This window comes from Phoxinus phoxinus (assembly GCF_949152265.1).
Source record: "Phoxinus phoxinus genome assembly, chromosome: 18".
NCBI classification, from domain to species: Eukaryota; Metazoa; Chordata; class Actinopteri; order Cypriniformes; family Leuciscidae; genus Phoxinus; species Phoxinus phoxinus.
The window spans coordinates 14,248,740-14,262,940 of NC_136893.1; the positions used below are offsets into that span (position 1 = coordinate 14,248,740).

General features: G+C 38.5%; 1 protein-coding gene across 6 annotated transcripts in view; it reads right to left on the reverse strand.

The window, feature by feature from the left end:
• The window catches only part of agrn (agrin), a 272,520-nt gene that overhangs the window by 182,887 nt on the left and 75,432 nt on the right, over positions 1–14,201 (reverse strand). For 3 of the 6 annotated variants that reach the window (XM_079588149.1, XM_079588147.1, XM_079588146.1), the window contains exon 3: positions 1,222–1,242. The exons of the other annotated variants lie outside the window; for them this stretch is intronic. In XM_079588149.1, coding sequence (XP_079444275.1) covers positions 1,222–1,242 — 21 coding nt within the window. The remainder of the gene's footprint in view (positions 1–1,221; positions 1,243–14,201) is intronic. 6 annotated transcript variants of the gene reach the window in all.

The following is a 14,201-nucleotide window of genomic DNA, read 5'->3' on the forward strand; positions in this document are numbered from 1 at the left end:
TGCAACTAAAGGCACCGGGGTGGCGGTGCCACCGGCTTGGGCCCGTAATCGCTGCTTGCAGCTATATTTATTTATATATATATATATATATATATATTTAAACTTCAAACTCAAAAGTCTATGATTTAATTAAATAAGCGCAAGCGCTGCACGTTCAAAGTCATTGTTGTGCATTCTACAGGCTTGCCGTTTCAAAGCAGTTCACAAACAATAAATATTGTGCATTTACGCCAACAGATTGCTTATGATTTATTGTTGATGAATAATGACCTTACATTTACATCTGATAAATATAAATGTAATTGTAAAATTTTATATTTAAGCTTGAAAATGACAATCATAAAAACTCTTCTCAGTTAAACGTTCTCCATTAGCTTAATGGAAATAACTAGCACTGATTTCCAAGAGCTCACCTACATCTATCCTCCGTCGCTCTGTTTCAGACTTAGCCTGTTTAAAGCAGCACAAACATCTAAAAGGAAAAAGTGAGAGACCCTATGGAGGGGCTATTGTCTTTCGTTGAATAACTTCTCTCTCCTAGCACAGGAGTCCATTCCCTTTCAACCATCACTCTCTTTATCCGTCTCTATTTCCTCTCATCGCCCTGACTTTCGGACATGGCACACACTCATTGATTCTTCTCATTGAGTCTCCTGGGAGAGAAAAATTCCCCTGTTCCCGTTTGCTAAAATGGAGACTATTAGTGCACAGGGTGAACGGGGAAGGGCCCTCCATCTTTTAACCACACTCCAGGGGTTTGGCTGCAGATTGTGAGCGCGGAGACCACATTGATCTTTCACACACTCATTACCGCCATTTTCAATTAGAGCCTGGCACAGCTATCAGCCACTTTTTGAAAAAAAGAGGCCCTGCTCATTCTTCACAGGCTTTCAGATTCCTCACAAGACACCAACTCAAAGAGGCTCTCTGTCCTGGCCCTTTCCCGCTGATAGGACAGCGGCGGATAACGCTGTTCGCTTAATACGGGTGACAACAATGCTGGGTGGGAGGAATGATTCCAAAGCATTGCGGAATGCAAACACAAGTAAAAACACCTTGGCTGTTTGCCCCACTAAGAAAGGAAGTTTATAAAGCAATCCCGCCGATTGAGCCGTAGATAAGTTTCAGGCTCTGCAAAGCAGTAAAAAGGGGATTTAAGAGTAAAACATCTAAGCAAGCCGGAGATTAAGCATACAAGAAGTTAGTAAAAGCTGTGCTTACCTGCAATGATCATTCTATGATCTTCAGGAGGCAAAATTAAGGGAGAGAGACAAGAAAAACACTGGTTAGCATTGGTTAGTGGCAAAGCAGACAACATTAAAGTGACTGAAGAATCGTGGGGTGGAAGAAAGTGGGACAGAATGAGGTGCAGACATAAAAGCTCAAGATAGAGAGGTGATATCTGATGAAGCTGAGCCGTCACGATCCTCACCTGCATACACACGAAAAGAGATTACCTACTGTCTGTGACCGCACACATGTTTAACAAACTCTAGGATTATGTTTAGAACATCAAGAAAATAATGTTAACAAACTAAATTAAAAAGTACTAACACAAGGGTGACCCTAACCTAATCCAAAATAAAAAAGGAAAGAAAGAAACGTTGCATCAAGAATATCGAAATCTATTTTTAGGGCCGTTAAAATGTGAAGTAAAAAAGCCAGAGGCAGTAAATTATGCAATATGATGCAGTTTTATTTATGATGATGCAGATATTTTTCCCAGACAAAAGACTGGCTATAAAAATCACGTTTCCAGCTACTGTAGATCGCTCCATTGTGAATAAAGCACCTGGCCGTCACACAAGCACACATCCTTGTTCCATGTGCTCATGCTGTCGCCATATCAACCTCCACTCTGATGCAGACTGCGGGTAACTAATACGACAGCAACCCAGGTCTCATCTATAAAGCATGAGTGTGTGTGTGAGAATGAATTTACCTACGCAAAATACAGCAGACAGCCACTCCACAACAAGGCATTATTAAACCTGCCATAGGCAAAGTCTTTAACTTATATGTTCTGACTCACTAAATCTTCACTTAAACCTACACCTGTGACAGTTGTATTCACATCATCATTACATCGCAGGTCTCAGTTAAACAAACTGGCTAAAAATCCATATCTCCTGCACTCCATTAGACCTGCCATCTCAGATCACTGGGATCTGTAGATTATTTATAATCCCTGCAAGGGAAATAGCCCTTTATTTTAGTTTGAGTTTTTTTACACCTAAAGGGAAAAGTTCCCCTAAATATTTATGAGAGAATGACCATTCCACAAACTTGAATTATTAAGCACAAGTCGTATGGCCACTTTTCTGATAGGTTATGACACTTCTTGTATCATTTTGGAGTTTGACAGTCCTTGCTCACCTCTATTATATGGAAAAGATAGACCAGGATGTTTTGTTTTGTTTCCCAAAAATAGTGTTTATGACTCAATAAGCTCCCAGACTGTGGTGAACTGGAGATGGAGCTGATAGGAAATAAAGGAGAAGAAAACATTGACTTATTTATGAGCATGTTGACTATTAAAAGTTTTGTAACCTGGCATCTATATAAGTACAGTACAAGGGCATTCAATAAATTCACAGCGAGGGGCTTCCCATCAGACAGGAAGGTGGGGTGTTTGTTTCACATTTCTGCTTCTCATGCGGCTTTCATCCGATTGCAGACACAGTGTGCGTAATTGGTGGATGCACCTTTTTGTATCTGTATACTTATTTTTTGGACCAGAGGTGTTTAAACTAGAGGCTGCAAGAGGGTGCACTAGGGGTCAGTGGAAATCTTCAGAGAAAAATAAAATAAGAAATCATGACATTAATCAATAAACAAAAGTTTGAAAACCCCTGTAATAAACAATAAACACCTATCATTCAAAACCTGTAAGAAATTCTATACATTTCTATACATCCTTGCATAACTTTGCATAAGCGTTGCTTTGACTTAATTTGATACATGAGTGTTTGTTCTTAGTGATATATTCTAGGCCCAGTGGGTTTGGCAGGTCACAATAAAAGTGAAAGAGTCTAAAAGTTGCTTGGGAGTCACAGTAGAGAGGACAGTTGAACTGCAGCATTAATACAGAAAACAAAGAGCTTATTGAACTTTCAGGGGGGGTTGGTGGGGGGGTATCACAGCAGAGCGGTACAACTCTAGTTTCCCCTGAACAGGCCCCCAAACACTGAGGTCCAAACATTGAGGACACAAGTGCATGGATAAAGGTGGATAAGGAAGAAAGGGCTGAAGAATTTACACGCATGTTTGTAAAACACTTTTTATATAGGCTATAGATTAAGTAGCTTTCTTTTTTAAATCCCTTTGATGTCCCAAACTTTCTGTTGCAATTATTTGGGGTCTTAAAGTTTCACTTCAGAAAGAACTAAAAGCAACATCATTAGCTCTCTTGCTAGCTGTCACAAGAGAAGACAACTCTGTATTTTATACAGACCATAGATCAATTACCCTTTCTGTGACACTGCTAACTCTCAAATGCTTCTTGTGCTATCTATGCGTTTCAGACCCTCCTCTGCCTGCAGTAGCCTTGACACTACTTAACTCCAGAGCTAAAGGTCATGGACCCCATTTGCATTTGTGAGAGCTTCTGAGACTATTCTACATTAAGTGCCCTCTACATTAGATTTATTTTAAATGTAACACTTTTCAGACTTCCCTCTTTATGTAAATCAGCTCATTTTCTTGAGTTGAGCAGAGCCATGAAGTCATGTGGCTTGGCTATTCTCCATTCAACTACGTTCAAGTAGGACCGACTTTGCAACAAAAAATATTTTCCATTGTGTAATCATGACCAAACAATGCTGTTAAATCCTCTTAAACTCAAACAGGCCTTGAGAATAAGCAGGTAACATAATAAGGGTACATCAATAATAAGACACTGCAATTTTAAACACTACGCTCACACAAAATATCAGACTAGACTTGTACCAATACAATTGATCAATCGACATGGATGGATGGATGGATGGATGGATGGATGGATGGATGGACTTCCATCTTCATTTCCATTCAAAGTCCACAGGGGGTACTCACTATCTGACATGGATGGAAATGCAAAAGGATCTCTTTCATTCAACACACATACACTCACAAAAGTGCAATTTCACACTATACAGCTCTAATTCACAATTTTAGGACTGTCTTGTTTCATTTAGTGTGAGTGGTTAAATTAAATTCTCTAAGAGCATCCACAAGGCGCCATGAAGAGAAAACCTCAGCCTTTAATCATGCAGTTTAAATAAGTGAGAGGTTTTATCCTCATAAATCTGTGTATTTGGGCACAAATGATAACTTTGTGACAAGTTGCCCACTCACTGGCAGCATACAAATTTAAGTGATCGATTTGGTGAAGCTACAACACAAATTCGATTTACTCTAAGCTATAAATCGGCTCAAGACACCCGGCTCATTAAAAGCAGCTGGGAGAAAGAACCAGGACTTATTTTGGTCAGACACACAGATTCAATCAGTGGTCGTGACACAGAGTTTCTGAAAGCCCTCCAGTTAAAACCTCGCCACATCACAGCCTGCCACACCATGCCTGGGAGCAGACAGACAGCGGGGTTATCAGCAGCTTTACGAGGTGGATTTCTACTGCCTGCCCCTCTATGAGTGATGATGGGTATCCCACCCACAGACACGCTAAAGAGAATGTCTGTTCTCTTTATAGACAGTGGGAATGTAAAAGCTTTGACGGCAGCTTACACATTTCCCACTTTTACACTTTAAAAATAGAGACATTTAGGTATTATACAGCAAAGTTTTCAAACTGGGGTCTACAAGAGGCTGCTAAGGAAATATATATATATATATAGGCCTATACTGTATATCTACTGTATATAAACACTGAAATTTACATTAACGGAATAAACACTGAACAATTCAAACAAAATGTCCCATGGTCTGCATGATGAATTTTCATTAGGGTACGCTAGCATTAAACCATCTTAAATGAAGGTGGCCACAATGACACTGCATTCTTCCTGGTCCTCTCTCTCCTGGCAGGATTTTATTACGCTAATCATTTTTCATGCGCTGTGCTAACGAGGGTGAATCCACTTGTGAGAGAGCAGCTCCATGCCTCCAACCAAATAGACTCGTTTAATGGCACTAAAACCCCTGCTATTAAAGCAAACCGCTTTTAATCTTCCCAATCAAATGGCACATAAATTTGTCAGCTCCGCTCGGGTCTCCTAGCAGCCGTGGGGCCACGACCTTGCATTAGCATGAATCAGCACGACCCCAGGCAATACACAAACGCAACAGCCTGAGGATGACTGGCTTATTGGGGCTCGTAACTAAATTGAGCTTTTGGGATGTTAATGTAGTTCTCATTGCACGTACGAACAAGTCGTTAGTTAAGCCACATTTCTGTTTGACAATTGCTTCTGGAGCAATAAAACTTTCTCCTCTGGAAGAATTTCTAGTCAGATTCACACCGGTCACTTTTTGCACTAGGGAACAGTATGGATAGGTTAATACTGTAAATATATGTAATAAATAATAATTATATCAACATATAATAAATATTTATTATATACACAGTTCAGAAGTTTTCGGTCAGTAAGATTTCGTTGAACGTTTTATGCTCAATGCTGAATTTATTTGATCGAAAAACAGTAATATTTTGAAATATCATTCAAACAGTTCCCTTTCATGTCGGTCACTCCAACGTTCGTCGGAGGGATCCGACAGAAATGGGATCTTCGCAGAGAGACCAAACTACTTCAAGTGAAACTAAACGAGCCAATGTACATTTGGCTTTATTATTTCAGATGCCTTTTTAAAAGGCTACAATTGAAAAAAAATTATATATTATAAAATTCAACCTGTCAAAATACACGCCACTTCTGAAATCCACCTGTTTGGCGGGTGTTAATGTCAAGCGCTGATTCTAATAATACATATGTTTAATTGCATTCTTCAAAGTATTAAGCCTTGCTGAAAGTGGCCATCAAATTTGATAATAACCTTACAAAAAAAAAAAAAAAATCGATTCAATCTCCAGCAGATCCCAATCATACATAAGCATGTCAGGTATAAAAGATTAAACTGCCTCGCTATTCATCAGAACTGATTAGAGCAGGGGTCTCCTCTTGTCTCTCCCTCATCTGCTTAAAGATAAAGCAGTCCCTCGAAAAGGTTGCAATTAATCTTTATCATTTTTTCATATCTTGTAGTTCATATAAAATTAATGAAGTCTGCACCTTATTTATTTTCTGCTAAAGAAAACTGTAAAATGCCGTTCAGCTTAATGGGGTGAAGCCACCTTTGCCCATTAATACAGCGGGATTAGTTGGGAAATCAGACTCTTCCGTCCTCTCTCAAGATGGTGGATCATCTGCATTGCTATAGGTAATGAGTATGGCGAGAACACATGATGTAATGCACAACACTACAGATGTCATTACCCAGCAGACCATTAGAGGCACTACAGTGCTGAAGACACGTTATTACACGGAGGTGCACCAATAAGCACTCAGCATCCCGTCTGATAGAGGTCACCTCAGAAGCAATCGCTCTAAGTGTTCTCGCTGGGAATAAGGAAGCTGATTAAACATGGGCTTTAGCTTCAGTTACTGGACAGAAGACAGAAAACCAATCAAGCAGAAACAGCTCAACCCTCCGTTTTCTTTCTTGGGTTTCTGCACTGTCAGAGATTGTTGGTATCTTCTCTTCCTTCAGAGCATCCCCTCCATTTTATTTATATAATCCTAAGTAAGACCCTCGACCTGCTGACGGATCAAAGGGTCATTAAAAGTAATGCAGTTTCAGCATTGCATTTACCTAATGAAAGCAGCGATTTATGGAGCACTTCCCAAGATGCACTGCTCTTTCCGTGTCTCCCCTTTGAGGTCAGCATTACTGCATAGAAGTTCAAAAAGTAGCGAATAACGGAGGCGGGCTGTTAAATCCAGTCTTTTTGGCGTCTGCACTGCATACAAACTCTTTTTCGCTTGCTTTTCTGACTGTCAATTCAGCTCAGATTAAGTGGAGGATCTGACTTGTCTGAAAGCAGTGGCTGCTTTGCATGGACATAATAGAGCAGCTTTTTAGAGAGCAGAAAAGTGCCATTTGACGTACCTTGGAAAAAGAAAAATCAACAAGTGACTCATATGCCCATCTAAAGGCTAAATACAGTTTAAATGACAGCATTAGACAGTAATACTAGAGTACTGAAGGAATGAACATCATGTGAAACGGCAAACTTAGTGACTGGATTAAAAGTAATGACCGTAGAGGAACTGTCGCTCAGCTCTACTACGTAGCTAAGCACACAGACTCTAACCCACCTAAAGCTTGTTGGCAACATACAAATAATGTTGAAAAGATTCAAGGTAGTACTGTCTTGAATGCAAAGACTAATCAATTCCCTATATACTGTAAAAAAAAGTAAAAAAAAAGTAAAGGCTCAACCAGCACATACAGTGAGTGTGGTGTTCAGGTGTCTAGATATTTTAGGACAACTGTACTTGCTTAAAATAAAGAAAATACTCAAATTATTTCTGAATATTTACAGTATGTATTAAGGTATTTACAGTATGTACTGTAGTTTTCCTGGAAATTTTAAACAATACAATCATGGTATTAACATTGTACATTTAAAAATGGTATTGCCATGTTATGTAAGCAAGCAAGCAAGTAAATAAATAAATAAACAATGCCTCTTTTTTAGTAAATGCATTTTTTACTTGCACTAAAATAAATAAATAAATAAAAACTACCTCTACTTAGTTTTCAAAAACTAGTACATATATTACACTAGTAAAATATTCAATTCTTGCGTTTTTAGCTCCGTGCAGAGTTTAATAGAGCTATTTCAGTTTGAGTTATAATTGTTTCTTTCAAATGACTAAATAACTTGTGCTATTAATAATGCAGGGAATAACACAAAACCAGAGGTGGAAATCACTGGGTTTCGATATTAAAGGTTGTGCAAACAGATATGTCCCTATCCCATGTTAATCATATTAGCTCCTTAATGATGTCTAAATTAAATTTCGACATACAAGCCTGGAATTAACATGTTCACTGGGACAGAAAACAGACGTTGCACAGTCTTGTATCATTATCTTAGTGGAATCAGCACCAGACTAAACTTCCACTTGTTCCTGATTCATACATGATTTCTTATAGATGATTTAGTGTGTTTTCAGTATACACACTACAATAATGAGGACGTCTGGCTGGGGTTTTATCAACAATATTGTAAGTGATGGAAACATTCATGCTTTGTGAACCTACTGGATGACCATGTTTCAGGCATTTGAGTCTAAAGATGTCTGCAATAATCTCCCGGAGTTCATCGAGTTCGGAGGGCCACATTTTGTATTAAGTGCTGCAGTGAAGCATTAAGACGGAGACAACGAAAAGCTTTTTTGGCCCATATGAGGCCTTGTGCTCATCTGTCCATTCGAGGGAATATATTGCTTGACAATAGGAGATTTGTTTTTGCTCATCTGTACACCAGTTCAGAGGGCAGAACATCAAGTAAATTGGGAGTAATCAAATGTACCCGACCCAGTAAGAGACTAGCCAATCCAATTATTTCTCTTGATTTGTTTTCAAAGGGAACGTAGACATACTAACTCCTCCCTTGGATGTCACTGCTGAGAAATGTTTCACTCTTCTAGCACACATGCACTTCCATTTATGGAAACAAAGTACTGTGGACAGTGGACACAAACAAATAGCACATCTGCAAGAAGCCAAGACATTTAAAAAGTTCTAGGTTTCAGTGACACAGTTATGAGGATTATAAATAAACAACCTACAAAGGCATCTGAATGGCAGAAATCTTTCATCAAACATCTAAAAACAACACTTACTTATAACAACACGGAAATTTCATCTCCATTCTCACAAGCACAATGCCTGAAAACAGCATGAAAGTAAATTTAAGACAAGTTTAAGTTGTAGGCCACTTAAGAAAAATGTGAATGTGAAGAATAATGAGCTTATTTATTTTATAATTTTATAACAACTTTTTGTTTAAGTGAACTTCAAACCACCTGATTCAGATTTGTACCTGCCCTTCTAAAATGCACAAAACTGGAATTTCTTTACATAATTTTATATTTTTGTCCATCCAAGCGTGAAAGAAAACTCCAATGAGCGAGCTCAGAAAAAGTCATTTTAAACCATTCAAGCGCAAGACGACCCGCACGCTGTTTTCTGACCAGCGCACACACCCAAATGTGCACACAAAAAGCCGCCTCTCATACTGAGTAGTACACAAGTTCTAATCCGCATCTTTTTGCACTTGAATGGATAAATTCACACAAAAATTTCAAAATATTCTCATAAACAAACAGTTGACCAAGAAAACGCATAACAGTATATTGGATCCATGCAGCTCTTAAAGTGACAGCTGTCTAATATTCCTGCTGCCGTGTCTGTAATAACATTAATCTAACATAAAAAGACGAAGAGAAGAAAAGTAGAAAATTCACTGTTCTTGACTGCATAACTTTTGTCACTATTTGTAATGTATATTTTATTTATAAAGTGCAGTCTAATTTTACATCTGATTACGGTTTCTGTACCTGAATAACTGAAAATTTCAATCGTATCTTTGTTCAGTTGTATTTATTTGTGCGATTGCTAATAAGTTAGTCTAGTTATTTCAAACAATACTCAACCCTATGTGTAACCGGTGCCCGTTGTGTTCCTAAATGAACATTAAACTCAGAGTTCATGCAAATTGGAGTTTGCTGCATTCACTGTGAACCATAATAGAGAAAAGTGTGTTTCCACAGATTGCGTAGTTACGACATATACCACCAGGGAGCCATAATAGCCAGCCATAAGGGCGACATGTTTTTTCTCAACCAATGGCATCAGTTTGTGGCAGGAGCACTTGTTTGTTAGATCAATGGACGATGTAATGAAGTGGAAGGGGTTTGTAAGAGTGTTTGGAGAAGAAGTCTATTACAGCTACATGTCTAACACCCCTCCCTTTCTAGCTGCAGGGGTCATTTCTCTGGGGTCTGCTGGGTGGACTTCCCTGGCAGCTCCAGGCATGATGGAGAACACCGCTAGACAATCTTTGTTCGCCAGGACAGCTTTACACTTTTCCAAACATTTTTCCCAAACTAATGTTTTCTGTATTCATGTGTTTACACTTTCCTGTCTGAAACATGATATCCTCACATCCAGGTTATTGATCCAAGACAGGAAATAATGCTGCATCACTCCCAGACAATCCCTGCTTCAAGCCCTCAAGTTATGTCAGTGTTCCTTCCGTAAGAAAACAATACCATTTAGTTTTCCCACACAGAAGCCCGATCCCAAAGCACAGCTAATTCCATTAATAGTGATGCTGAGTCTGGGACTGGGATACGGGAAAAAGAGAAGGGTTGGGAGAGAATAAGCAATGGAAAAAAGAGAGGAAGAGGGTGCTCTCCTGCTGTGCAAGCATGGTCAGCTTGCCCTAGAATTTTGGGCTCGTCTCCGGTTTGCATTCGGCAAACGCACCCTCTGCAAACAATGGCCACTTATGTTTCCATAGGGACTGGGGCTTATGGGTAGGCTTGACTCTCACTGCTCAAGAGAGGCTCATTAAAGTGCTGAAAAGCTCCATACAACATGGTGTGCAAATCAGTGAAACATGCCACACTAACCGCACAAGGTGATTTAAATAGTGAGGTGACAAATACTGCAAATGAAAGGGACCACAGTTGAATTTATTGAAATAATTTATTTAAATAACATTAATCTATAACATACAATATATAATATATATAACATAAAATTAATATTTCATGAATATTTCATATTTAATAAATATATTTTCATTGTTAAAATGACTAAATATATTGCAGATATCAAAATCAAAATCCATCTTTCATACTTTTACCTGTGTTGTGATGCTTAATTTCACTTTTCATTTAAATTTTTATTTATTTTTTACATCAATAATATTTTTTATATTATTTTAGTATCAATAAAATAATTAAATCAATAAAATAATTATCTTATCAGTATCCGCCACAAATGTAAAATAAATAAATCCCTACATTGTGAATCCCAGACTTTTTGGACCGATTTGGCACAAATCTGATTGGATTACAAAACGGAAGAGTTACAGATCGTTATTTATAGCCATGAGAGGTCTGACATAAAGCAGAGTGAAACCTGAGATCGTCTACATACATAATGACAGCAGGAATTCAGGAAAAAGTGGCAGACATCTGGTTTATCCAGTGCCGTTCTCACATAACAGGCTAATAAAGTGCGAGTGCTGGAAATGTATAGCTCAGAGCTGTGGATTCCTTCCCCACTCCGTACGGCTCCTCGGAGAGGAATGCTGAGCAGGTTAACACAAGAACACGCTGACACGTCTGCACAGGTCCTCATCCTCTATACATTTACTCCCACACAAAGAAGGCACCTTCCCAGCTGACGTTTTGTCTTTGAGCTTTGAAGTGACTGTGAAGTGACTGACCACCTTGTGCTGACAAGATGACAAAAGTGAGCTAACGTTACAAAAAGGGGATGACATCTAAAGAGCCGGAAGTCATTCACGAGGGGCAGTTATTCTAACCATGCATTCTGGCTTTTGTATATGGCATGGAGGATGGCAAAGACATGTATTCTCCAGATATTATTTCCCCTTGCAGTGGAAAAATGGGTGGGACAATGGATCTTGTCGATTTTCATTATGGGCGAAAGGATAGATTGGACGAGCCCAGTCACCCAAAGCGCTCATGTTACCTGCACCAGACAAAAACAGCCACAAGCTACCAGAGTCACCAGACGACACGCAGACACACACAAAGAGAAAGACGTGTGTCCTGCATGTAACAAGCACACTATACTTCATATACAAGGCAAGAACACAGACACACTGGCTAAATGTTTAGGTCATTTTTTACAGCAGCGATAGCAGAGTTTCCTAATTTTTAATACAAAATTAGTCTTTAAATAATTTCAACATTATATTTATTAAAATGTCAGGTGGTACTTAAAAAACGTTTAGGGACGCATTAACACATTATAATTTTGGCTGATATTGGTAAGCGAATAATTGTTGTCCAATAATTAAGTCCAACTGACAATTAAACTAAAATAAAACAAACAAAATGAAATAAAATAAATGAACCGGACAATAACAGACATGGCATGAATAAATCGTACCATATTTCTTGTGTGCTGTTTTTACATACAAGGAAAATGGATGGCGACATGCGCGATTAGTCACAATAACATCAAAACATTGTGATAGGCTGGCATCCATAAGAGATAGTAGTTCACATGACTCTTATGGATGCCTCAATGTTTCAATCTTAAAGTTGTTCTAAACCTGTATGAATTTCTTTCTTGTGCTGAACACAAACAAAGATATTCTGAAGAATGCCAGTAACCAAGCAGTTGATGGGCCCCATTGACTTCCATAGTATTTATTTCCCATACTATGGAAGTCAATGGGGCCCATCAACTGTTTGTTATTACCAATTTTCTTCCAAATATCTTCTTTTGTGTTCAGCACAAGACATAAAGTTATATAGGCCTAGGCTTGGAACAACTTGAGGGTGAGTAAATGATGACAGAATTTTCATTTTTGGGTGAACTATCCCTTTAAGAATACTATTTCGTGTCCTTTTTGGAGTTTGGCAGTAGAAATCACAATATAGTATTGAGCAAAATACAGGCTCAAAACATCATGTAAATTTTAAAAGTGGACGTCCTGCAATCTATGGCCAACATTTCAAGAAAATGTCAAGAAGTCAAATTCATCATCTAGGTCAAAATAAATGTATTTTGTCCTCGCACAATTTCTAAACCCTTAATAAGAAAGAAAAGTAAGGTAAGAGAGGGAGGTAGGGATAAAAAGAACAGAGCACCTTGGCAGATCAGTCAAGGCCTGTGGGTGGAAACAGAATCGCTGGAATTCCTGCTTCAGACGGCATGTCCCTCCCTAATCTCATTATCTGAAAGAGTATGAAATCTGCATTCTTGCACCCCTTCACCTCCCCTCTCGGGCCTGGTCCACTTAGTCTCTCGCTACAACAGCGGACACTTCAAAAGACTCTCCTGAATGAGTCTCGAGAGAAACAGGATCCGGCACAGAGAAGCCACTCATCTGTAATCTATAGAGGATGAGAATCTCCACCAGTGAAGGGATGACCTGTCAAACACACAGCCTATCACGGAACACAACAGGCAAAGAGAAACATGCGTATGGTATCAGCTGGATAAGATAAAGCTCTTTTTAAAGCCGCAAAATGGACTGGAAAGGATTTCTATATCAGTCAGATCTGACTGAAAGTGTTTTTACAGACAGCGACGTGTCAAGACTGACACTGAGTTTTGTCTTCCACTGACAGCAGACAGGTTCAAACTGACCCACTTTAGCATGACCTGAAAGCAATCCCATGACACCCATGATTTCATGACACAGTGAGCTGCGATCATGACACAGTGAGCTGAGTCCAAACGGCGGAGAAAACTGAATATCTGAGATTCAAGATATGATTTAAACCGTTCAGGAAATAATAAAATCGAATCAAATCAAATAACAAACATTTCAGATTCTGCACTATTTCTTAGTCACTAATAAAATAAATGCATTTGTTTTCATTAAATCAAAAGGAGAACAAAACAAATACATGTATTATTAATAATTCAATGATAAATATGTGTATTAAATTAGGAAAAATATATTTTCTAGTGGTCTCAGACATATGGGCCCCACTGAATCTGACTTGTAACTCATTTTGCAAGCACGCCCACAATTTGTTTAAGTGCAAATGCAAAAAAAGATCAAACCACACAAAACATAATAGAAAGGGTGTACAGAATCGTAGCACACTAAATATCAAATGTCAAGGTCAAAGTAAGGGTGAAACCTTAATAAACAAGCCAATCAGCATGATTTAAAGGTGAGCACTGCTTCATATGTGTCCTCTGAGAATGTTACAGGCTCTGTGTCGGTGTCATTTGTCTGGGTGAGTTCGTCCATTTAGTAAAAGTGACTGTGTATGCCACTGCAAAAAAATAAATAAATCATATAAAATAAATATCATTCATACTGTATATCAAAGGACTGTGATTAGTATGTAATACTATTTTTTTTAAAGGAATGTGATTGTGTAATTTTACAGGAACAACGTGCAGAAACAACAATAGGCAAGCTATTCGTAAGTTGACTGCAGCGCCACAGAAATGACTCACTTCGT